Source organism: Ochlerotatus camptorhynchus, unplaced genomic scaffold, assembly GCF_037179485.1.
Source record: "Ochlerotatus camptorhynchus isolate MF236.1 unplaced genomic scaffold, CSIRO-AGI_Acam_v1.1 ptg000302l, whole genome shotgun sequence".
NCBI classification, from domain to species: Eukaryota; Metazoa; Arthropoda; class Insecta; order Diptera; family Culicidae; genus Ochlerotatus; species Ochlerotatus camptorhynchus.
In genome coordinates, this window is record NW_027040790.1 from 1,023,548 (window position 1) to 1,050,972 (window position 27,425).

Consider the following 27,425-nt stretch of genomic DNA (forward strand, 5'->3'; position numbering starts at 1 on the left):
ATTTACAAGTGTTACAAGTCACCTCATTTGACGGTACTTATGGTTATATCGGGATTTTCTTTTAAAAAATTTGATGTTACTGGATATGGTATAGAATTTAATAGGAACAACATTTATTATACATGCCTAATAGAAAAAAAATAAACAATCTCAAAAACATATTTTTGCCGTCAAATGAAAGGGTCAATTCACTTTGTCAAGCACGAAGCACTCCGGAATTGGTGGAAGCTCCTGAGAGCACGATCAATTTATTCAAATTAATATTAAAATTACATAAGAGGATGTTTAAAAGCTATCAGAGAACGACGTTCTGCAAAACTCAAGGTGATATTCGCAATAAAATCTTGTATCTATTGGAATTCCTATTTACATGATATGGTTACGCGACGCTTACCACAAGACAGACTAAAGAAAAATATGTTTACCTGTTATTTTTATTTATTGTCAGTTACGTGTTTGTCCAATGCTTTTATATAACAATAAGATGCTTAAAAACTCCATAGTTCTGTACTTTTGACAAAAAAATCATTAATAAAAACGTGTACAGTATGCTAGCATAGCAAAACAAAAATGTCTCCCAAAATTTCCCGAATCGCTTATTTTTGATAAAAGTACACTTTCTGTAGCCAAAATAGCATATATCCTTCTCCACCTTACACGTCTTTCATGAAATAATCGTCCGCCATTGGATCAAACCGGTCGAACTGATCGTCATAATCAGTCTCCTCGCTCAAACTGTCAGTGGATTCCAAATTCGGCACTGCCGGTGAGGTGTTACGCATTCCATCTGTACCGTCCGTTTCATCCGAATTGGACACTTCGATGCACTGCTGTAACCACGGTACCTTATCACCGTTTTTCATGAGCGAAGGCCACTGAATTGTTTGAACCAACTTGGCCAAGCGAACCACAATCGATAAACCACGCACCTCGTGGATGGTAAGTTCGGGGACAACTGCAGCAAAGAACACAACCGACAAAAGATACTTCTCGTCATCGGCAATGTAGCACAGTTTCAACGAATCTGAATCGACCGTTAGATCATACTGAACGTTCTCCGGTGCAACAGCGCGTATAATGATGAGATATTCATCCTGGCGCCAAATCGTTTTTGGACTACGGAAGTCGCATTTCAAGCGAGGGTACGCAATGTTAGTGATGGACTTCTTTCTCCGCAAGCGTTTTTTGAGTAAAGTGAGCTTCGATGAGGTTTTTACTGGTTTGGATTGCTGGTCTGCTTTAGGCTCCACAATTTCTACAATGCGAGGTTCATTGTCGTCTTCGAATTTTGAACTTTCCTGCTCATAATTGGGGTTGAACATCTGTCGATAATCGTCATCTCCAAAGTTGATATCCAAGGCAAATGGTCTCTCTTCTTCAATGTACCGCGCTAGTTTCAGTTCAACAATTTCATCAAATATCCATGACTCGAGTTCTTGCTCCGGAGAGAATAGCAGGAGCCGATAGCATTTACATTTTACCAGCGATTCCACGTGAGAATTGCGGAGCGTCTCGATAACTTTGACATTGAAGCTTCTGTAATGGCATAACACTTCGTCGTAGATCTTGTCGCCTATTTCGGGACTCCAGCCTTGATCTTCATTTTCACGCGGTTTCAAACACGCCACCTCACCTTTGATTGCCTGATAAATAAATAAAAAACAAAAACTTAATTGTATCACGATTGGTTAAGATTGAAATAGAACAAAATGGAACTTACACAAAACGGCGCTGCTTTCAGTAGATCATCGGAGAGCTTGAACAAATCTATCTGTCCGTAGCTTTCATATCCTCCAAGGTCCAGGAAGAAGAGTCGAATGTCTCGTCCTTCGATGTGCGTTACTTTGGCTCGTTGATAGTTGCTGTCGTACAAAGCCAAACAGTAAGCTCCCACTTCTACAATTTCCAGAGGAACCAGGTTCGTTTCATCTTCGGTGAAATTGCAGATCATTGACGAAATGAAAGAAAATCTATGGGTAGGTTAGGTTAGGTTAGGTTTCTTTGATAAAAAAAAGACTTTCAGCCATTGGCAAACGATGGGAAGAATTATTATTACGTATTTAATTTTAAGCAAGTTTGGAATTACTCACTTATCAACTTTGCATACGTAGAAATCGTCTGGGGCATAATACTGAGAAATATATACTTCATACGTAGATTCTTCGTCGATTTCATCGTACAATTCGTTAAAGCTTTGTACTTTCGGTTTTACCACTTGTAATTCCTCATTCGCGCTTGTTGGCTTATTTACTTCACTATAACTAACATCAGGTACATTTTCATCAGGAATACAATCATCTGAGTCCGTTTCGCTCAACTCAATCGGTTTCAGGGCTTTTGGTTTCACTGATTTATCTATCTCTATAACATTCGGGGCCGATTGAAAAACCTCTGAGTTGGATACTTTGTTCCCATTTTGTATGTGCACATCCTCCACATCAGATAATGCTTCCTCTACTTGACCTGTCGCTTTGTTTGCTCTGTCCTGGAAGGCTTGACAATTCTCCACCATCTCCGACAACAATTCCAGCGGCTCTTTATCCGCAACACCAAAGTTCTTTCCGACAATTTCCGACTTCAGATGAATTTCCATGATTTCGGTTTTGATTCCGTCCAAATGTTGCACCAGCCGTACCGTATCAACCCAAATGGTATCCTTTATCGCAAGCAACACTTTGCCTTCCACGTGGAACTTGTCGTTCGAGGTATACCGATGGATCCATTCGCGGATATTTAGGGTAACCATTTTGTCCCATTCCAGCTCGAAATCGTGCGGAACAACACCTACAATGCGAATGTCGATTGCTTGCGGTGGCAACCGGCGGAATTCTTCCGGCAAATGCAACAGCTCAGAAGATACGCAGTCAATCGTTCGGCCTACGTCGAGTAGCTTCACTTTAACCTTCCGACTAACTGAAATTTCTCTGCAATTAAACAAAGGTAAAACATAAATTAATCAAAACATTCAACAGATGGAGATGTTATGCTACAGAGAACTGCAACCGTATCGCTGCTTTTTTCATTGCTTGCCGTTCGGTAGATACATTTGATGATAAGTGTTGAAATGAAGAATACCTACGCTTGGCTTTCATTTCACCAATGAGACAAAACACAAAAACTCGTAAAAATGGTAAGTCGATTTGTTAAACTTGAATAATGGAAGCAAACTTGTCCCACTGGACCAATTCATAATCAATACCACGTGGTACCCGTTCACCGCTCACTTAAGATAGCAACATCAAGTTCACATCGTTAGTAAAAGGGCCTCCCTTTGCTCAGTCGGTAAAGGTGCAGCTTCAAAGCAAGACCATGCTGGAGGTGGCTGGGTTTGATTCCCGGTCCGGTCTATGAATTTTTCGGGTTGGAAAATTTCTCGACTTCCCTGGACATAGAGTATGATTATACTTGCCACGCAATTGGGTTGTTTAGGGGTATTGAGGTAAATACATATTTCTGCATTAGAAATGAAACCGAAATCCAAAATTTCATCAATTTTGGTACACTGGAACTATTTTAAATAAGTACGATTACATTAGCAAAAATCACTATTTTAGCGACCCTTGGCAGGACTTTGTATGGGAGTGAGCTAACGAATAGATTTAATATCAACCAACGATCAAAAATTTAAATCTTGATTTAAAAATCGAGATGAATGTCTAAGCGATTGATAAAAATATCGTTGTGCTCAGAAAACGAAGCTGTAGGGTTTTTGATCTAATTTCCGTCCTACTAAGCACAACCCGCCCTTTACCTCTCTTTTCCGAACGAGCTTAAACAAAAGATGGAATATTTCTGTCAAAGATGACTTCTAAATTCATTCACCTTTCCATACGTACCGTTGGATTTAATAAAGAGTCACAAATTGTTGAGATATTGTCTAAAATCTAACACTGCTTCTTGATTCTAAATTCGTTCTACGAGTTTCAATTCCGTCCTAACGCATTGAAACGCCATTAGATTTTCTTCGTCCTACGGATAAACGTAGAAAATAGGATTCGCTAGGAGCGCTTCTTTTCTTTTGAGAACAATGAGCAAATCTCAAATCACTCCGGATATATGCGTCCATTATTCAAGTTTCCTTACCGTGTAAATTGCGACTGAGCGGCGCAAATATCGTTTAACAAATTGTAAAAGAACGACGAAAAAAAAAGACTTCCGTACTCACTTTTTCTGATCAATGCTTATAATCCGGCAGCGCCAATAGCGGAACTCGTCGAAGATTACACACCAATCATTATAGTGAACGGTTCCGTGATCGTGATGACGATCTTCGTTTGAATAATGCTGCTGAATCGCAATGTCAAGCGCGAAAAATTCCTGAGCATCATTTACTGCTTTCCAGTCCTTTGCCCCATAGCTTCGGTGCTCCAGCACCCGAGCCGTGTAGTGCGTCGGCGAAAACATGTTGTGGATCTTTAATTTGATTATGCCACTGGAAGGAACGACGTCCCCGTATGAAAGGTCTCTGGTCGTAAAAAGATGCCGCTTCATACAACCAGCCGTACGACACTTTCCGAACTCCAGTACCTGGGAGCAAAAGTCCACATGGTTACCTTCGGCCAGCTTCTGCTCTTCCTGCTGGATGCGAATGTTCTGTAAAAGGATACGAGATATATTCAAATTAAACCTTACGACGGAAAGCTAACAGTCTAAAACCTACGTTAGCTAATTTGACGATCGGCTCGGCCACTTCATGGTGGTGAATTTTCAAAAATTCCACCAATTTTGGCAACTGTTCATTGTTGTTCTCGTCCAGCACCACCATCGAAGAGGCAGGTTTACGCAATTCGTTCTCATCTTCGTGAAACGGATCCCGATAGTAACCGAACGAGCAAGCGAACCGTCTGGTGAACATTGTCCACGAGCTGGGAAGCGAGAAGTGAATGATGTGTTGAGCCTTACTGATTTCCAAATCGGGAATGACCGCGTCGCTGCAAATCATGACGTGCATTTCGCCAGGTAGCTGATTGTCCCATTCTTTGAATCCGTCTGAAATAAATGTGCATGGTTGTTGAAGAATAAGGCTTTGACTAGAGAAATCTGCTAAAAGATAGTTGCATTACCCATTTGCGCAAGTGTGCTAGTATCGTTGCAGTACATGTGGGTGATGGATTGCGATTTCAATATTTCCACCAGTTCGTGTACTTCGGCAGCCTCACTGCAGATGACCATTGTCCGTTCGTTCTGATAATTATTCCGTTGTACAAACTTCACTACCTCGTTTATTTTAGCTGCTCTCGAGTTCAGTTGCAGCACCAAATCTGACTTGCCATAGATGGCCGCCTCCAGATAGGCTCCAATACACATGATCATATTCTTGTACCTCTTCAAAAAACCGAAGAACATTGGACTCCAGTACGTAGTGGTGATCACCATTTGCAGCTCTGGTTTATCACAAATTTTGCAAAGCAACTGCAACTCGCTGCCAAAGCGTTCGATGATGGTGTCAATGTTGTCGATCACGACCGATTGAACGCGTTCTTTTACAATAGCATTAGGCATATTTTCATGAACCCGTCGAAGACCAGGTGCAGTGGCGACCAGTATGGCACATCCGTTCAGCAAGAGATTCTAAAATTTGATAAATACGTTGTGGGAATTGCCGAGCACATTTTAACCATTTTCACAAATCACTTACACAAGCCTTAGGAATATCCCTTGCGCCGAAAGCTTCAACCACTGACATCGATACGTTAACTGCGCTGTTCAACATTTTCCTGCAATACCTCGCCACTCTCTGAACTTCTCGGGAAGATTTGCAAATGATAATCGCAAATGGTCCTGCGCCGTCTACGGCCAGATCTTCATCGTGCATTTTCTGTAATTTTATTCCAAATGAGACATAAATATTTTTTACTGATCAATGCGAATAGATCTCACCTTCACAGACGAGCAGATGGCCGGTAGGAAGGTGAACGTTTTCCCAGTGGTTGCAGAATTGACGCAGAAAAAGGAATTTCCTCGTAATATGTGTGGCCAGGCGTACGTTTGGATGCGATGGATTGAGCGAAATTTGAGCATACTCAGCTCCCGGTGGACTTCCGGACAAAAGTTTGCACTCTCCAAGCTTTCCACCGGTTTTGGAATTCGGTTACCGTGCACCAGCAACCTTTGGTGGCACAGTTTCGAACGGATGCTGCAATGAAAAGAACAGATAAGGCATTGGTTGCAGTGGGGATCAATCCGAATGAAAAACTAACTTGTTTCTGTTGGGTGCGGCATATCAAGGTTCCTATCGGGATTTCTGTTAGAAAAAAATTGTTGCTTTGTTTCTAATAAAAACAAACTCTGACTTCATCCAAGGAACGTTGCTTTATTGTGTATTATATTTTAGTTACATATTTGTTTTTCCTATTCACGTTTTGATAAATGTAAAATCAATATCTACATACGTCTAATATCAACATGGTAAATTTAGGTAGTAAATCATTGGGGGTTTAATAATTTAAAGCTACACATAAATTTCACCAACTGCCCATGCTTTTTAAGCATTAGGAAATCTTTCGTATCATGATGAATTAAATCAGATCAGTTTAAAAGGGAAGAAGAAATACTTCTCTATAATGAGGCCTATTCTACGCCGCGAATGAGGTGAGGTGACTCGCTGTCACCAGGCTTGCCTAAACTCCTCAAACTCAGATTATGCCGTATAGATGCTCATTCATCGTGAGCTAGTTCATCCCTCACATATAAAGAGCAACCCGAGCAAAGTCCAGCATCAAAATGAGAGCAAATTGAAATCAAGTTTTGATATCAACATCAAACTGAAATCATAATTTGATTTCAGTTTCGCAATTCACAAATTTGATACCAAATTTTGTTTTCATTTTGCTGTACATTTGCTCTTCAAAAATATGTTGTTTCGAGTTTGTTTTCAATGCCTTACCATAACATCAAATTGAATACTTGTTTTGTTATCAACAGGAAAAAATTATATCAAATTTAGTTTTCAGTTTGCTCTCACTGATAGCAGAAATAGTTTTCAATGTGATGTCACAGGCAGATTTTTTTGCTCTCAATTTTGATATTTTAACCGCTAAAACGACCAAAACGACAGCAACCTGAGTAATCATTATCAGCGAAATCACAACATCAAATTTAGATTTCCATTTGATCTCAGACTTTGCTCGGGAATGGTGTCAAATCCAAAGAGCGCAAAAGAGCTCGAGCTCAGATTGATGCTCAAGCTGGACTTCCACAAACACGCATCACGATGAGTGATGCGGGGTTCGTTCTTGAGTGAGGCGTGATTTACATCGGCTCTGCTCACCAAACAACATTTTGAACTTCGGGATGGACTCGGTGAAACCGTAAATATAGAGGTTCGTTATGTATTCGGAGAGAGCTCACACGGCCTTTGATTTATGCACGGTTCTTCCATTCAATATTATACAATGGCCTATAGGATCATTCCCAGAGAACGTAACATTTTTAGAGATTGATGATTTTTTTTTTAACTCGGGGACCACTTTTTGGGTTACTCAAACTCAGTCACAAAAATCTTTGATCGCTTTTTCCGCTAAGTGCTTTATGAGTGGATAAACGAAATTATATTTCTGACTTAGAATGTACGAGGGAAAAACTAGTAAAGGCACTAATTACTCCGTTTATGGATTATCTCTTGGTGCTGTCTTCGTATTCTCCCGTTGCCTTTTAACATGTTCATTCATTCAATTCGCTACCCTCGCTGCACACACGGTAGCTCGGAAATCTTTCTGGACCAACAATTGAAATAGGCAGAACAACCAAACGTAAGCAATGGCTTTAAACACAAACTTCTTGAGAATCAAAACACTACCACGTTAACTAAAATTTCCATTTTAAAAAGGAAGTTTACTTTATCAGATGATGGCGTTAGATTGCTTGGATGTGCTTTGATTTTCGAAGAATTTATGTTTTAAGCCATTGTTTACATTTTGTTGTTCCGCCTATTTCAATTGTTGGTCTAGCGTTGTTTAAGTCAGGTGAAGTCTGAATCGATTAATTCTAGAGAACATTTCAAAAGGTCCTATCTGCATTGATCGATTCTCTTCATCGACTTTCTCTTTCGTCAATAACTGAGCTGAAAAACCTTTTCCTGTTGTATTTGACGTTTTTGACGCTAGATAAGAATCTCCTTTATCAAACTATATGGTAGAATCAGCGCGAAATTTGTTTGCATAGCAAAGGTTATAAAAAAAGAGAAATTCGATGAAGAGAATCGATCAAAGCAGATAGGACCATTTGAAATGTTCATCGAGAATTCATAGCCTTCAGTTGGTTGCAAGTTGTCACAGAAACACAAATCAAATTTTGATACGGCTCTGTTCTTCAGCAAGTTAGGAGATTCAGCAGATGGTGAATTGAAGTGTAAATCTTGTGAGAAAAAATTTAAAACAAAACACAGCTCTAAACATATGAATTATTGAAAGCAAATTGAAAGCATGTTTTAAACTAAATATTTTAGGTTTGAATTAAATTCAAAAGCACGTTTAGTTCAACAATATAGGATTTGGGTAAATGGTTTTTAGCGTGTCATGCCTTTTTATTTTCTTCTTGTTTACATTCGAAAAAAATGTTGCCCCTGCTTTGCTCAACTTAACAGAAAATGGCCCGAAAGTGGCAAAACCGAATATGGATCCGGAAACCAACTTGACAAAACCGGCGAAACCCCACTGTATCAATTTCACCCCGACGGGTCCCCGCATCCCGAACAAGGACCCCAATACCCACAGCTCACTTTTAATCGCACCCCAAAATAAGCAGGGATTTAGATGCCCTGCCCGAAGATCTTTTTATTTTCATTTCTTTGCAATCCGTTTTATTTTGCTTTACCCTGCACTCAAATACTAAAATAATTTCAAAATATGTTTATTTTGTTCGCATAGTTGTCGAACCAAACAAAAACAAATCCATTTATTTTCAACACGAATATATAGAATAGATTATAGACAGCTACCCTATGAATACAATTGCCACTTTGGGGTATGCATACGTTCCATAATGTTTTTTTTTTCACTTTTTGGTTGTGCACTTCTTTCTCGAATACAATACAAAATCACTCATTCATGCGCACTGGGAGAAGCCATCAAGAGCAAAGCTCTCTACGAATACATCACGAAGCTCCAAGTTTACTGCTTTGCGCGAGCGCATCTCGAAGTAAAAAATTCTGCTCGGCAGGCAGAGTCGATGTACATACGAGAACGAGCTCCGCATCCCTCACAAAGATGCGGGTTGGCAAGAGCCCAGCTTGAGCATCAAGTATAGCTCCGTGAGAGCAAATTATTTCATCATCAAAATATGCTGGAGCTCAGCTTATTGATGATTCTTGATGGAGCTTTTGGCAAGCCTGGCTGTCACTAGTGGGAGGTGACTCTCCATTTGATTTGCACGGAGAGTCACGTCACTCGTGGTGACTTTTTCACCCCACTAGTGACAGTGAGTTACCTCACCTCACACGAGGCGCAGAATAAGAAGGAATGACTTGGGGATATCCATATACCACGTGGTCGTTAAAGGAGGGCAAATGTTCACGATCCATACCAAATTTTCAAAATTTGCACCACGAAAAGGGAGGATGTTTAACATCTCAAAAACTGTTTACGTGGTATGTGGTAGCCCCTTGTGGCAGCATTGGCATTTAAAATCGAACGTCTTGGTGGGTAAGGACAAATAAGTCGTATAACAATACAGATAGAATCGTAAATTACTACATATAAGCAAATATTATAAATTACCAATATGCTCCACTTCCCGAATTCCCATATGCTTCTGAAAAGGCGCAGCAGTAGTGGGTATTACCCAATGACATTTATATAAGGTCTGGGCCAACAGGTTGCATGCAGGTGATAGAAGTAAAAATATTACAAACATTGTTGAACATACTGCGAACAGATAAAAATACGTCACTACCATCAACTGTTTCGTAAATCGTAAAAACAAAAGGTACTCTAATGATAGCTGACTTCCTCTTGGTAATATTCATTAAAAATTCCCACGGAAATGGGAAATTATCAACCCAGAAAATTTGTAGCGCGTGCCAAGTTGAAAATCAAATAAGGAAGCAACACGATTAAAAACCCTTTGTAGCACCATACGAACTATAGTTTGTACGACGAAAAGGTATCCTAAGCATTGCGTTGATACGGAGTGCTCGTGGTTGAACGTTAACTTCGATTTGTTGTAGAATAGAAGGACAATCGATTCTGCCCTGTAGAATGTCTGCCACAAACAGGGTCCTTGTCGTATCTCTTCGACTCCACAAAGGATCCAGGTGAATTGACTGGCACCGACTTTCGTAGCTTGGAAGGCGATGAGGATCCCTCCAAGGCAATCGTCGAAGGGCAAACCAGATGAATCGTCGTGGAATAGACTCTACTCTTTGTTCACTGTTTTGGTATTTGGGATTCCATACAGGGCAGCAGTATTCTGACTAGTGCTGTGAAGAGGTCGTATTTATCGATATCGGTTTCTGAAAATTTCGATATCATTTCGATATCGGGTCCGATATCCAATTTTCAATGGAAAATACATGAAATATACTTAACTCTCTTCCAACATCATAATTCATTTTGAAAATCAAAAACATCGACATTACACAAACAAACATATTCTGTCCACTCTTCGTGGCTACATCGCTCAAAATACGCCGTGTTTCGAAAACAAACGCTCCCAAGGGACCGAGCTTATAATATTTGACAGATGTTTCAGAGCCACCTGGAACAAACATGGAAACGTACTCTTCTAACTTGTCCTATTTATAGCCGGCGCCGGTGGTGTAGTGGTAAGCGTGACTGCTTTCTAACACCCCGATGGGTCTGGGTTCAATCAAAGCCGAGGTCGGTGGGATTTTTCTGAGGCATAAAAACCTCTGGTCACGTCTTCCTTCGGAAGGGAAGTAAAGCCGTTGGTCCCGGCCCATGTGTGTTGAATGAATGGGTGCGATATCGTACGCAGGTGTGGAAGCTGCCTTCCTGCACATTCGATTGCCGTCAATGGATGGCAATCGATGTCCGTCGGTGATTGGCACTAGATTGCGGAACAGAGACCGACGTTAAATAAAGGAAAAACTTGTCCTATTTATGATAAGTACCGAAAAATAGCACATGTCATTAGTTCGACTCCACTCCTCGGGTACCTATTCATATCAATTTTTGTACGAGATGAGTCGTCCACTTCGGTTATTATTGCGTTGAACCATTCCCTCGTGATTACTCCATACCAAATTAGCGGTAGAGATCTTTCTCCAGATCCTTCAACTGGAGATAGAACCACCAATGAAAGAACCATGTCGATGAATAGAACATCTGACCGATATCGAATTTTGATTAACGTTTATATTGGATTTTTAAATTAAAAAAAAAATAAATATTAGGCCCGATATTAATCGATAATATCGGAATTATCGATATCGTCACAGCACTAATTCTAACACCGACCGGACGAGGGAGCAGTAAAGCGACTTCAAACAGTAGATGTCCGTGAAACTTTTAGCTATCCTGAAAATAAAGCCGAGCGTTCTGGATGCCTTGTCGATCACGTACGAGATATGCTGGCTGTATGTGAGTTGACAATGTAAGATGACTCCCAGATCCTTAATGTGATTCACACGATGTACGTCAACGCCTTCTAGGATCTAACTGAATGTCATTGGATGTTTCTTCCGTGAGAACGTGATTACTGAACATTTTGATGGATTTACAACCATGCCGTTCAGTTGGCACCAATTAGCAAAAGCGTTGAGTTGGAGTTGGAGAAGGTGGCAGTCAGCCATGGCTCGGATTCGGAGATAGATTTTCATGTCGTCTGCGAACGACAGTTATGGACCGTCGAGGACGAAATTGACATCGTTGAAATGCACAAGAAATATCAACAGGCCGAGGTGGCTACCTTGCGGAATACCAGAAGTGGCAGGGAACGAAGGAGATCGGCAGTCGTCGATTGCAACTTCCAACTGACGATCAGATAGATACGATGCGAACCATCGTAGGATGTTTTTTTTTGCATCCCTTCTTATGCACTGGAAACATCTCAGCTGATTTCCAGCAGGAAGGAAACACCCCACTGGAGAGGGACTTTTCGAACAGAAGGCAGAGAGGAGCCACCAGGCTATCGATGTGTTGCTTGAGAAAGACGGAAGGAACTCTGTCAGGTTAAGGCTAAAATGAAGACTTCAGTTGCGAAGCCGCCCTAGTTATCATAGCGAGGTCGATGTTGATAGCTACCAAAGATTGACCAGACATTGGGACATTACTGGCTGCTAGAGAAACTTGCTCGTCAGGTAGGTTCTGATCCGAGAATACACTCGCAAACTTGGTTGAGAACAGATGGCAAATGTCCTGAGGGGATGAAGCTTCTTCGCCGTTCAGTACCGTCAACCAAGTTACCTCTATGGTACCATAGTCGATGGAAGGCCAGACTCCTTTCGTTGCTCATTCACATAATTCCAAAAAGTTTTCGGGTGAGATCGAAGCTTCCGTTGAACATCTCGTTGATAACGCCGATAACATTGGCGACTGGTTTGTTGATACGCATGATTGATCCTCGCATAATGGTCCTTGAGTTGTAGGGTGTGGTACTTGGTGAAATTTCTTAGCGCGGCTCTTTTGGAAGACTTTAACATACGTGTCGCTCAATGACGTAAGCCAAAATATGCGAGAGCGAGAGAGTTAGTTGTCAGTTATACTCAGAGATATGGGGAAATTTCTAAAAATCGCAGGAACTCAGCGCTGAACACCATAATAAAAAATACCATAAACGAACAATAACCCAAATAATAGAACTATTCCACAAATGGTTTGAATGATACCCCAAACACGTCGTTAAGCAAAATAACCATAACAAATTTTTTAGGGCAACTGACTAGAAGTCATTCTCTCTGAGTTATTCTCAGTGACCGTGTTAAGCTCACCATAACGTTCACGAGCAACATGTGAAAAGGCATACAAGCCAAACGTAAACAATGCATTTAAACGTCGATTGTTCACGAATAACAACACGCTCACATAAACTAAGCAGTATATCTTATAGAGTAAACTTTCTCTCAGATGCTGGTGTCGATTTGCCCGAATGAGTATATATTCACGAGAAATCGCCGTTGAAAGTAATTGTTTACCTTTGGCACATGGTCCCATGGGGCATCTTCCTGTTTGGGGGCTCGTCTTTTGAAGAAATTGTGCGATCATGTTGCTGGAAGAAGATTCTTTACTGTCCCGTAGATGCGTATAAGCGACTTTGCCTATCGATCCACCCAATCCATTTTTGTCCCTTCATATAAGCGACATGTTGAGGACAATCAGTGGTTATTAGCCTTGATCAAGACAAAAATAGAGAAGAGAGCCCACTACTCACTTCCATTGTTCCCGAACAGTGGAGGTCGGACATAACGATTTACTATCAGAACGTAGGCGCTATGAACGGCCTCATGGAAAATTATCATCTGGCCGTCGTGGATTACTGTTACGACATATTAGTTTTGACCGAAACATGGCTCAATTATCGAACCATTTCAAACTATGTATTTGGTGCTGGCTACGAAATATTTCACTGCGATCGAAACACGAATAATAGTAGGAAAACTACTGGGGGAGGCGTCCTTATCGCAGTTAATTCCAAGCACGGTTAAACAAGTGTGGGTGGCTATTCAACTTGGTGGTCGTTAATTGCTTCACTGTGCAGTGTACATCCCTCCAGATCGAACCTGCTACTTGGAGCTTATTGACGCACATTGTCGATCCGTCTTGGTCACTTCAGACAAAGCAGGCCCTTCCGACAAAGTTATTGCTCTTGGCGATTTTAACCTACCGGACATTGCATGGACTCCAACCCATTGTGGATTCTTCTGTCCTGATCAAGAGCGTTCATCTTTCCACGTAGGAGCCATCCAGCTCCTGGACAGTTGAGTGAAAACAACCGCATCTCTGCTTTGTGAGTGCTCGTGATACAGCTCCTTTCCTCTCCACGGCACCCGAACCTTTAGTCAAGGAAGTGCATCATCACCCTGCTTTAGTTATCGTGATCGAAAATAATCTAACCTAGATTGGGAGCATATTCTAGATCTTGTAAACGTCAACATTGCTGCACAAACCTTTTCTCACGTCTTGGCATATGTCTCGCGTCCCGTGGGATGACGATAGATCTTCGCTCGTTGAAAAGAACTAAGAAGGCTGCTCTCAGAAGATTTACTAAATTCCGCACACTGCCGCTGAAATGCTGCTATGTCAGACTCAACCACGAGTATAAGCAGTTAAGTCGTCTCTGTTTTCAACGCTATCAAAGGAGGATTCAACGGCGGCTGTAATCACACCCAAAATCCTTCTGGAACTTCGTAAATGAGAATGGTGAAACAGCTGGCAATCAACAAGACATTTGCAACCTATTCTCAGCCAAATTTGCTAGTGTCTTTGAAGACGAGCAACTCTCCGCTAATCTCATTACTTCCGCGGACAGTAATGTTCCTTTGGTCAACCAAACGCGTAGCGTTGTCGACGCCACTACAGATACGATTTCTAGAGCAGCATCTAAACTTAATACTTCAGCTAACGCTGGACCCGATGGTGTTCCGTCGATTATTCTGAAAAAGAACACCACTTGTCATTTAGATCCACTGCGCCGCATATTCCAGGTATCTCTTTCCAGCGGCATCTTTCCGTCTTGCGACTGCGGATATGTTTCCTGTTCATAAAAAAGGAAGTAAACGCGACGTTAACAATTACCAGCGAATCACGTCGCTGAGTGCTGTATCAAAACTTTTTGAATTGGTTGTCATAGAGTTCCTAAATGCGCATTGCAAGCAATATCTAAGTGTAGAACAACACGGATTCATTAATGGGCGTTCCACAACTACGAACATGCTGTGCCTAACGTCTTGCATCACAGACAGTTTGATTGCTCGGACCCAAACGGACGTTATTTACACAGATCTTACGGCAGCCTTCGATAAGCTGAACCACGAAATTGCGATCGCTAAGCTTGATAGGCTAGGGATCGGCGGAAATCTTTCAAGATGGTTTCGTTCATACCTCACGGTGCGCCAAATGACAGTAACTTTGGGTACTTATCGCTCAGCAAGCTACTGCGCAAAGTCCGGTATACATCAGGTCAGCCATCTGGGACCATTGGTATTTCTCCTTTACTTCGACGACGTTCACCATGTTATCACAGGGGCCAGATTATCGTTTGTAGACGATCTGAAAGTTTTTCTGCGCATTCGCTCACTCGCCGACTGCCGTTCTCTCCAAAATTAGGTTGACATCAAATATATCATATTAACAATATGATCCATTCATGCTTTTTCCAAATGTTGCAATGGCGACCCGCAAAATATTGCTTCACGCACCATCTAGCGTTGAAAAAGGTCAGCAACAATCATTCAATTACAATCGAGGGGTGCGAATATAGCACTTATTACAAAAGTAAAAGTCAAATTATTTTCATTAATTACATTGTGTATATTGCTTAAAAATTTATCTGAAATTCAAATAAAATTAAATGCTGAAATACATTCATGTGAAATATTAAACAAATTTTCATTTGGTTTACCCCTCGTGACGATAAACAAATACATTGGTAGCCTTTTTGACCACAGAGGTGCTTTCATCGCTAAAAATTCGGTTCACCAGCTAAGCGAAAGAGTGGATCATATTGTAAATATAATACATTTGTTGACATCTTTGTTGACTGGTGTAGTCTAAACCGACTGGTGGTCAACCCAGCTAAGTGTATAATCATTACTTTCTCACGCAAGAAACAACCGATTATTTTCAACTACAAACTACTAGGCACGACTTAGGCGTTATTTTCCGGACTCAAAGCTGACATACAGGGTTACTTCCACTCACTTGCTATAAAAAAATGTTTTTCGGAATTGTGAAATCATGAAATAGTATAATGCTAATTAGTACTTGTAAGTTACAAGAAGAGGTCATGAAGTATATGTTTGACACATAAAATCTGTCAATATTGCATTCAGTGTGTCACAATCAGCGATTTTACGACTCGTGAGCGCTTACTCAGAGTGAACGCTCACGAATCATAAGATCGCTGATTGGGACGTTCTGAAAGCGTAATTGACAGGTTTTATGAGTCAAACACATACTTTACACCCTCTTCTTGTTACTTACTAGTACAACATATCATTATAACATCTAATGATTGCATAATTCCGAAAAATATTTTTTTATAGTAGGTGAGTGGAAGCAACACTGCTGACATCCTCACACCATATATCGTATGTCGTCGACAAAGCGTCCAGAACTTTTGGCTTTGTCTTCAATATTACTAAGAACTTCACAGACATTTACTGCTTGAAATCGCTCTATTGCTCTCTCGTATGATCTACGTTGGAATACTGCCAATTGATCAATGTCGAGCCCTTACGTATCCGAAGAGATGTTTTCAGAGCCTTAACCGTCACCGATACTCTGCAAGGAAGAATCGACTGCGAAGCAATTCTGCAACAAGTGAACATAAATGTTCAACCTTAACCAGAATATGCTTCGCCGAAGATTCTCTGCCTTTTTTTTTTTTTGCTGACCGAAGGAGCTTGACGCCCAACAGCTAAGTGTACAATTTTAGACAATGCTTTCCTTGTTATTTTCGTTTGTAACTGTAAGTAGTCTGTATAATCTGAACTTTTTTTTACAACACATCATTGGGACTATTTCTAGTCTGTTGATGGAAACATAACAAATAAACAAATCTATGTCTATCTCTATCTCTATCTAGACCACTATCATGCATGCATCATGCATCAAGAAGCTCTGCTAATATCATCGGATATTGATCGGACGGTGACTCTCATCAATTTCTTATAACAGATCATGACTGTATTGTGAAAATTGCAATTACGAGTCCATTTATTGATATTAGTGTTGCGTGTACTGCGGAAATCCTAAAATTATATTCACTTTATCGATTACATACTGTTCCTTGATATAACTCATGTCAATCTGGTAGAAATCTTAACTTTTAATACGAAAGCTCATGATCTGAGTGGTGCGGAGTCGATCACTTTTGAAATAAGTTCAAGTTATTTTGCTTGAAAAATATTAATTTTATTGCCTTTGTTTACATCCTCTCAACACCGCTCACAAATTGGCGCCTTTTTCAGAACAAAAATTGAGAAATCGTTCATGAATTTCTCATTGTTTGATTACAATTGCTTGATAGAGCCAATATTTTGCTTTAAAATGATTATCAAGTAAAAAACTGATCAATATCAAGTCAAACGGTCGAAAATGCTTTTACTGGTTTCCCTCAGACTCGTTTATTTTGATGTTTAAGTTTCCTTTGCATTGGTATGAATAAATTTGGACAGTCTTTAAAGATACACTTGATTTATTACTTTACAATTTAATTTAAGGATAAAATATTAAATGTTGATCCTAATGCTTTATCTTTCGAACGAATCTGTTTAAGGGACGTAAGCCTTGGTGTTGGCCCTGCTCGTTGGATTTTTGTTTTACAACGAGTGACTCCGCACCACGTAGCTCATGATAGGTAGTGTCCAGTTCCAACCTGGATCGTGTATCAAGATTGGGTCTGCTTGTTTTCTGACAAACGTCAGTTTGCTCGTTTGTTTTTAAAACCTAGCTCAGGTTGAGGTTCACACTGACAAAAAGTTCGGTTTCGCACTGGGTTGGAACTGGTGTTAACTCCGATAATAAACGAATTCGCTATAAGATAAGATCCGACAACTAGCTTATGTCTAATGTTCTTTTTTATGATTGCTGTTGAAAGTCATAACAAACTGAGTGATTTGGCCTAAAGAGCCTAAATTTATAAAGAGGCGACATGTCAAAATTGGAACAATCGATAGTCTGTCAAAGTCATAGGAAAAGTCATTCCAATCGAGCAGAAGACCTGTCAAATGGATAAGATGTTGTCTCTTTATAAATTCAGGCTCTTTAATTTGACCCACTCGTAAAAGTTAAAATCAACAAATCAACGACTGGATCACAACCCTAATAAACAAATGCCATAAACGAACGATAACCCAAATGATAGAACTATTCTACAAATGGTTTGGTGTACACCCCGAACACGTCGTTAAGCACATTTTAAAGGTTACTTTCTATTAGTGTCTTACGTAATAGGGCTTGTTTTGTCACACTCACATAACGAGTATAATATTTGCCAACACTGGATCAAAATGGTGTACCTACTTCTTTAATGGTTAGTATTCAAGTATCTTTTTTTAAATGCTGCCAGTGTCTAAACTCAAACTTCTTCATATCAGTTAAAAACTCAACACCGCTTCCCCTGTGCCTTTCTACTATACTGTCTAGATGGACATTAGTTTTAAAACGAGTCGCTTACCATGCTTCATCTTCAATGACCTGATCGAATCGACTACCGTTCTTGGTCACGTAGACTTTGCAATTGTCCGTATCATATTCATCGCTCTGCTGCTGCTGATAGGGGCCGTTTCCCTCCTTACTCAAATTCCTTGGCCTGCTGGTGGCCCATGACGATTTACGATTATCAGGCGCATCCGCTTTATCACCTGCAATTACTTTGCCGTTTTCGAATTTTACGTTCCCTATTTGATATCCTGCTGGGATGATGTTTATGTCACCGTAGGGGGATTTTTCTTGAACCTGCTCGGGAATGGTCTGCTTCTGAGCAGCCGCTCGTTGCTTTTTGCGCATCTCCAGTTTGGCGAGGAATGATACGGTTGATTTAGGCTTTTCCAGGGAATCTTCGTGCTTTGCATTGTGACCTGAAGAGGTACCATTGGCCCTGTCGTCTGACTTCGGGATGGCTACTTTTAGCGTTTCGTTCGGGGTTCGACTTTTGGGACGACTATTTTGCTTCCACAGTTCCAACTCGTAGTTTATTTTCATTCCCGATTTATTCATCGGAGACATCAGTGGATATTGCTCCTCTCCTGAATGTGAACCTTCCGAGATCGGTTCCGGCACTGGTTTGCGAGTAAGCATAGGAATGTTATTCGGTTTCACCATGCTAGCGCTTTCGTTAAAGTCGTAATCTTCTTCAACACCATTGTAGTCATGGTCTCGCACACTTTCAGGTATTCCATTAGATACCTTCAGACCGTTTTGTTCAAATTGGGATGATGGTTTTACTGGCCTCATACTAACTGACTTCAATTCATTGACTCTAGATATGGTCTCCTTTTCATCACTGGTAAGGCAACGGCTGACACTCATTGTCTGGATTTCCAAAAGTCCTGTAGAAATAGCAAGAATTAGCAAAAAAATACAGAAACTTCAACGACAGTACTCACTAGTAATAAAATCGCTTGGTTCAACTTCAAAGCCCTTACGAATCTCCTTCAATAAATTAGCAGCATTGAATGCATTGTTTTTGTTAGTAACGAGCTCCAGATCACCAAAATTGACCACGATATTATGCACTGAATGTCTGGTCACTTTCCGAAACTGCACTGATGTCGAATTGCGGAGAACGGATTGCAAAACATTCGCAGCATTAGGATCCCAACGAGAGCATATCTTCGGGACTAACCTGTCCGACTGGTTATCGTAGACCTGCAAAAGAGACCATATCAAATCGATTTGTTTTTTAAGATGCCATCCGAGGACTATATTGAGATATTACTCCGACATTTTACACATTTATTTATTTATTTTATAATGCCCTTCATCGGACTTTTGTTGTCTTAATGAAGACTGATGGGGAAAAGCCTATTTGCCAAATATTTAAAAGTACAATTGGCAATACTTTTAATGATTTAAGGTACACCGGGGCAAGTTGAAACGCGCAGGGAAGTTGAAATGGAAGGCGTACCTCTGTGATTATGTTTAATTCAGTAGTTTACGCAAGCCACAAAACACCGTGAATATTCATACCAAAGCGAAAATGTAATTTTAATCTTTCAGCACTCAAAGTACTACAAAGTACAGCACGAAAAAAATTAAAACCCTACGGCTTTGGAGATTGTTTAACGTGAAACTCATCATCTTTCATGAAATTTAATACCCATGTCCAATAGACCAACAGTTGATGAATATTATGGAAAAAATCAGGTTTCATGAAGTGCCCTCAAGATGAAAATAATATACTTTTGTATTTTCTACCACACGCTAGTGCTCGTGTTACAGAAGTTGGTACGAGTACTGAAAGGTTAAACTGGTCGAATGGTGTGGTGGATCAAATGTCCGAAATAACAATCAAATCATCATTCAGTATCGTGCTCTCTTGCCCTGCGGATCTATTTGCTTTTTGCTGAAGGAACACAAAAGATCGATTCTTCTGGTTCGATTAATCGATTTTTTGAATCGATCTCAAACACGACAAAAATCGACTGGATCGACCCTTTTCATTCGATTTTAGTTTCGATCCAAAAAAAATTTGTCTCGGACAGCGAATCCATACACATAAAGCAACCAACGATACAGACAAAACGGTTGCTACGACTACCATGACAAACTCGCTCTGTAACAAAGCTCGATCCGAGTGGTAGAAGGATAATGATATATTGCTTGCCTGCTTTGTTGCAATATACACGGATGAGGACATAGCTTGATATGAATCGGGAAAAGACATAACAAAAAAATTCCCATTAACGCACGTGTATCATCTTCGGCTTTACTTCGTGAAGCAGCTTGCCAACAATTTGCTCGTTTCCTTCTACCGCCCTGAATGAGTTGTGTCGCACGGGCTGCTTGTCATGAAAAAGAACGGTGAAGATTATATCATTATTGCTTTCCACTTCTGACATAGCGTTATTATTCGGTTCGTTGATCGCTTGTTATTTTGTCATTTGGAGATATTTTTGATTCCTTGGTCTAGGATGAGTTTTGGGATATCTGAATTAAGTACTTTCCGCACTAATCGTTTTGTTTCATATGTGAATCGTTCATTTGATACCAGTAAAACGAATATTATAACCTGATAAACTGCCGCTATTCGCATAACAGTCCCATGTCCTATGGATGTCCTATCTACATAGGACTCTTATGCGAATAGCGGCAGTAAATCACTCACCTAATCAGGTATCCTGAGCAAAAACTTCCACATGTCAAATGAAATCAACATAATCATTTACTATATTCTCATAATGTATGTATGTTACACTTACAACTTTTACTGCGTACATACCACACAAATTATTTCTAAATGATATCAATCATCACACAAAATTACTATTATAAGTGAAATGTCATAACAAGATAGCTTATGTAACGTAATATTAACTTTAGACTGAACTTGGCGTTAATCGGCACCAACTTTCCTATGATCCATTATATTTGAAACATTTTGTGCCATTTTGAAAAATGAATCGATTCAAAAGATCGATTCAAAATGATTGAGTAAATCGGTGAATCGATAATTTAAAAAAATCGATTATTGCCTCAAGATCGCCCCAATGCTAGTTACAGCAACCTAAAACGCTGGCCAGACTGAGCAGTTATAACATGTTATAACGGTTGTCAAATAATTGCAACACAGAAACCACCATCAAGATAGCGCTATAACATGTTATAACTCTGTAGCAGTGTTCGGAAAAACTCAAAAACTCAAATCTCATGCATGAATTTATGCGCCTATGAGTTTTGCCTGCCAAAATTTAACGTCGAAAAATCACCACTTAATTTTTCAGGTTGAAAAATTCATTTCTTTATAGGTCGGCGCCATTATTTGTTATTACGCTTGTTTGTGCAGCAGGGGTTGGAAAACTAATATAACATGCATAAACATGCTATCAATTGAGGTTTGAGTGGTTTTTATGAGGCGTTGTGAGTGTGAGTACGTGAATTTGCATGAAAATCTCAAGCATGAATTTTGCTTGCCACATTCGCACGCGAGTTTATTCTCGCAGGGAGACTCAATGAATGAGATTTTAGAGTGATTTTCCGAACACTGCTCTGTAGTCTGAACGTACTATAAAGCTACAAAAAATATTTAACACCACTTTTCAGTGCTAAATATCACCTGCACATTTCTACCTTTTCGATTCTTATTCCTCTGCTATCCTTGTTTAGACCCTACCCGAGGTAATCCTGCTTGGACATCGATTTGGAAAATTCCTCTTCGATCCTTCGGATTCTTATAGTAACTTGCTTGGAAGACGATTTGGAGAAACGTTTTATTGCCGCCATGGCACCTAAATGCAAAAGAAAAGGGCAATCTCTTGATCCCTCTTCTTTTTTTTTTGTTAGCCATCAATCTAGGGGCACGCAATAACCTTTAACTCCGATGCAGGCAACGGCTGTAATTAAATTGATTCCTTAACTATTGCTTTAATTACATTAATTACACAGTGTAGAAGACACACTACTTTTTAAGACCATTAATTATAGTCGAAATTTCACAATTAAAGTACATTAATTTAATTTTCAATACTTTTAATTACATTAAGTACGGTTATTTAAGTTCTTTTGATTGAATTTTAACTTCAACGCAGCGGTTCTTTGTATTGCGTGCCCGTCGCAAATCAATTTGATATGCTCACGGAGGATGAGGATTCCATCATCCAGCCAAAATTCCATTAAACAATCCCAGCCTAATGCCAAGAAGGAAAAGATCCCCCTATTGTGATAACCACTTCTGATTTCCATGTTCTTCACACGGAACTTTTGAATTTCGTTAAATTTAAGTTTTCACTTCAAACTGACCGTCGCGAGGTCAATGCCGTGTATTGGTTGAAACATTGGACGGATTCAAACGTCTTCTTAACTATCTTACTGAGAAGCAACACAAATTTTTCACTTACGACACCAAAACTGAATGTCTGTTCAAGGTTGTCTTGAAAGGTCTGCCCAGTGGTGAATCCTTGGATCAGATCAAAGATGAATAGACAAAATTGATTGGAGTTGAGTCCAAGTAATTAAAATGAAAATGAAATCCTGTCCTGGCGATACGCGCAACGGAATTTTTTAATGATTTTTTTGTATACAGGGTGTTTGGTTCCGGGTTTTACATATTTTTAGGGTAGATAGGGCTCCTAAAGTTATGAAAAAATCTCCATGAAACATAGGGTCGGAAATGACTGCTAAGTGAGTTATTCAACATTTTATGTTTTTTAGTATTGCCAACTTTGGTTAGCTATATTTTTTTAATCTTAATGTGATTTTCTGATTTCAACATACCAAATGAAAGATTAAATTCTTAGCTATCAATGCTCTTTGAAAAAGAACTCGAATTAAGTTAATTATCATACATTAAAATTGAAAAGTATGTTGAAAGTACTAAAAAAACTGGTGAAATTTCATACATTTCCGGAGTGATTTGAGATTTGGGCGTAATTGCATTTGTAAACAAACACGTCAATCGTCGATTTCTCGCGAATAAAATCTCAATTTCGAAAACTAACAACACTATGAGGTAGAGAAATGATTCCTCTATCATTTGGTATAGTTAGTTTACGAGATTGAGTTTTTATTGACGAGAAATCGGCGATTGACGTGTTTGTTTACAAAAGCAATTACGACCAAATCTCAAATCACTCTGGATTTTAGAGATTTTAAGTTGAAAATTTTCATTTCTGTTTAATAAGTTGTTCTACAAAACATTTTCCATGCAGTTCCCTAGATTTGTGCCTTTGGTAGTAACTTTGTAGGCTTTATGGTTTCTTCGTAATTATTGATTTAAAACAGCCATAAAAACTTGTGACGTTTTCATAAAATGCGCTATAGTCACCCTATTCGTTCGTACGTTCGGCTGTTGCAGTGGACTACGCACATGAAAATTTGGTAGAATGTTATTGTAAATGTTTAGCTACATTCTTAACTTTTGATTACCGCACATCTCCTGCGCCGAAATGTTTCGCGGTATCGAACATTGCTCAGTCTCAGCAGAAAACACAACGAGAGACACCGAATCGGCGAATTCTGAGAGCGGAAGGGAGAGAAATAGGTAATGGTAATAAGTCGATGTCCTTTATATTTCATAGCACTCGCAGCTCAGCTGCGGTGCTGATTCGAAGGAGGAGTATGCAACTCCGCTGCTTCTGTATACACACTTAGATTTTTTACAGGAGTTAGTATTTTTACTGGATTTTTGAATAACTGACTCGGTTAAAATTGAAATGACTGTTATTCGTAAAGATTGGATAAAATCGAAAAATTTTATTTTTCATCATTACACGGAGTTTACAGAAGTTAGTCTGTAAATTTTCGAAACACATTTTCTCAACTTTGAATTTTTCACAGATTTTTTAAATTTTACCGAAGAGTTCCGCAATTCAAAAACTCGGTAAAAATTACTGACTCGATAAGTGTGTACCGATGTATGGTTGGTGAAGAAACTAGCATCTGGAGGGTATTCTCGGGCTAGTGAATGCCACCCATCCCACTTATAATTCAGTAATACACTATTTATTCATTTATGTTTGATATGTTTACAAAGTTTGCAAACAGAAATGAGCATTGCAGTGTAGTTACCAATTTTCCAAGTCATAGACTTCAGATAACTGTTCAAAGTCCCAGTTTTTTTATAACGGAATCATGAACAAAAAACCAAAGACCACTAGGTATGACAAACGCGATCGGTCTGAATGGATCTTTACATAGAAATTGTTATACGATCAAGAACCTTGGGCTCTTGTTCCACTTCGCTTTTTCCAGCAGGCCATTATCTGCTACCGGAAAACATAGAATAACAAAACTGTGATGACAATTTAGTGCCTCAAGTCACAATAGTGCCCGAGATTTACTCCCTAGAAAACTCGACGTGGCAGTGAAAGTGCCTATGATTTGTGGACGCAAATCGGCCTAGCTTTGGTTTGAAATTTTTCAATCATTGGCCCTTCTACGTCACTCTTATCAATGAAATGAAATAAATGAATGGTTGGCCGTTTCAGCGTGCGGGCCTATTAATGAATCGAAAAATTTCGTTGATCAGCCGTTTCGAAAATCGAGTTATTTTTAATGATTTTTCTCGATTATGCGGAACTTTCCTACACGATTTGTAGCTATCAAGCGGTGCTAAAGAATAGTATCAAAACCCGATTTGTTTACGTTTTGGACATTGGCCCATTTCAAATGTTACTCTAGAAATTGCTGCAGGCAAGCTATGATTATCCGACTTTGGCTGGAACTCACGGTCCGCTAGTGTTGATGAATTTGCCGTTAATGTTCATGAAAAGTTCACTATTTTGCCATAAACGGTGCCAAAAAAAATACGGGCGGATTTGGACCTGTTTCATAGGGCCATCTGGTCACAAATGCCTTGCCAAATTGATTTCCTACGCAAGTGATCAATCTTTTAGTGAATTTCGAGGATTGATAATAGCAAAACTTGCCATTTACAAGATACTTGTGGTATCTTTTGTCGTTTTCGTTTTTGCTATACTACACCGGTGTAGTGTAAGCAGCAATAAGCGCGAGTCATCATTTCAGTGCCAACATTTCAAAAGGGCGTAATTGCATCTGTAAACAATGGCTTTAGCCGTCGATTTCTCGCTAATAAAAGCTCACTCATGAAAATTAATTGGACCATCAGGTAGAGGAATGTTCCCCCCTATTCTGCGAGTCACGTGACTCTCTCTCACCGGTGAGGTGACAATAGTCACCTCGTGTGAGGTGACTCTCCATTTGATTTGCATGGAGAGTCACCTCACACGAGGTGACAATTGTCACCTTACCGGTGACAGAGAGTCACGTGACTCGCAGAATAAGGGGGGTTGTCTCTACCAGCTAACATTGTTAATTTGGAGAAGTGAGCTTTTATTTGCGAGAAATCGACGGCTAAAGCCATTGTTTACAAAAGCATTTACGCCACTTTGAATTGTTGGCACTGATTTGTTTGTAAACAAAGGTGCAACCGATAGCTACCCCCTGATTTTTTCCGAGTTCGGTGGTGTAGCCGCGCCGGTATATCAAATCTACTGAATGTTACAATACTTACATATTCAGATGGTAGTATATTCTTTATCGCACCACGTCTGACTTTACTCGTTTGCCGTGCAAATTTCTCCGGTAAAGGATTGACGTAACGGGAGAATGACTGGATCGGTACTCCATCATCAATCGACCACAAATTGTAACGTTTTTTACCGCTACTGTCTTCGATAACTTCATCCACTATGCACCGGCACCACTTGTTCCGGTCAAAGTCCAACACAGCAACGGTCTGAAAAAGGTAAATACCGAGTCAGTACATATTATGTCCTAGTTATTAAAAAATGGCGTCAAGCTGGATGTTGACTTTTCGAATTCTAACCTCTCCCGGGAAGGATTCGCACACTTCATCGGCGCTGGATTGACGAAAGTTTTCCTCACAGTATTCGTCTATCGCAAGCTGGAACCGTTTCTCGTCCAGATTGTGGACGTATGCCGAAACCGGTTTGTACCAGAACATATGAGGATTGATAAAGTGCGTGATCCTAATGGTGTCGTCTTCCATGACTGAATGCTCTAAACAACGAGATTATTACGATAATTATTTTTATATTGATCAGCAAACTTTATACTTACAATACACAGTTTAAAAATAAGATTGAAGAATGGAAATTTCAATGTAATTTTCACAAAATATGAGTCGTCAGGAAATTCTCGTGTGCCTGTTTCAGTTTTGCTGTTGTATCGTGCTTCGTGCACATTTATTGTTTGGCGTTCTCCTCAAATATGAAGCATAAACGGCAGGAAAAGGAAAAATCAGTGTTGTGTGGAAAAAAGCATATCAAAAACATTCTATCTCGCTTTATCTCATGTAACTCCAACAACAATATCAGCAACTTTCGGGTTCCGAACGGTAGTGCGAGCAGTACATAAATAAATACAAAATTATTTCGTAAAACCCGTAAAACACAACAGGTCTCCGCGATTGATATAATAAGGTAGGAACTATCAGATACGAAATTCATCTGTACTAAAATCTCAAGATGAATAGACGAGTGCACGGATGGATTTGAGTTTCACTCACTCGACAAAAAGTGACACAACAGTGGGGCACTGTTTACTAAAAATGAACACATATGTGTTCATTATTAGTAAACAGGGCCCCGCTGTTGTGTCACTTTTTGTCGAGTGAGTGAACTCAAATCCATTCGTGCACTCCTCTATAGAAACGCTCTCTCAACTTCAACTTGAAAATGGGTAAAATATACACTTTTATTGATATTTGCCTCAGAGGTGCGAAGTCACTTGAAACCCATCAAAAAAGTTCATCTGCTGCTATAAAAAAAACCAATAATCAGTACCAACACCAAGGATTAGGATCAACACTCACAATTTTATCCCTAAATTAAATTGTAAAGTAATGAAACAAGTGTACACGGATAGAAATCTCCTTATACCTTTTGGCAAATTTCTATTGCTTACACACTTAGAAAAAATCATAGACTTCGGTAATTCATTTACCGAATTCTCAACAGCTGAACGGTCGGTAATGTGTTCGGTAATCGAGAACATTACCGAAAAATCTGTAAACTGGATTAGTAAAATTAGCTGTCAAATTTACCGAACGATCGGTAACGTTTACCGATGTGCATTGCTTGATTTGTAGTCGACTTTACCGGA

At 39.7% G+C, this 27,425-nt stretch overlaps 1 protein-coding gene across 1 annotated transcript; it reads right to left on the minus strand.

Moving 5' to 3' along the window:
- Positions 1-287: 287 nt before the first annotated feature.
- On the minus strand, positions 288-26,536 carry LOC135707032 (putative ATP-dependent RNA helicase SoYb). Its single transcript, XM_065228753.1, has 13 exons — positions 26,382-26,536; positions 26,128-26,321; positions 25,813-26,037; positions 19,229-19,490; positions 18,298-19,171; positions 5,881-6,136; positions 5,639-5,818; positions 5,064-5,571; positions 4,661-4,989; positions 4,166-4,593; positions 2,091-2,924; positions 1,721-1,970; positions 288-1,643 (listed from the first exon to the last, which is right to left on the minus strand). The coding sequence occupies exons 2-13, from the start codon at positions 26,308-26,310 to the stop codon at positions 654-656; spliced, it is 5,319 nt and encodes a 1,772-aa protein (XP_065084825.1). The 5' UTR covers positions 26,311-26,321; positions 26,382-26,536; the 3' UTR covers positions 288-653.
- Positions 26,537-27,425: the final 889 nt, after the last annotated feature.

Coding starts and splice junctions, on each gene's coding strand:
- LOC135707032 (XM_065228753.1), bottom strand. CDS start 26,310: ATGGAAGACGACACCATTAGGATCACGCACTTTATCAATCCTCATATG. Junction 19,491..25,812: donor ATATACTACCATCTGAATAT/GTAAGTATTGTA, acceptor TCTCTTTTGCAG/GTCTACGATAACCAGTCGGA. Junction 19,172..19,228: donor ACCAAGCGATTTTATTACTA/GTGAGTACTGTC, acceptor CTATTTCTACAG/GACTTTTGGAAATCCAGACA.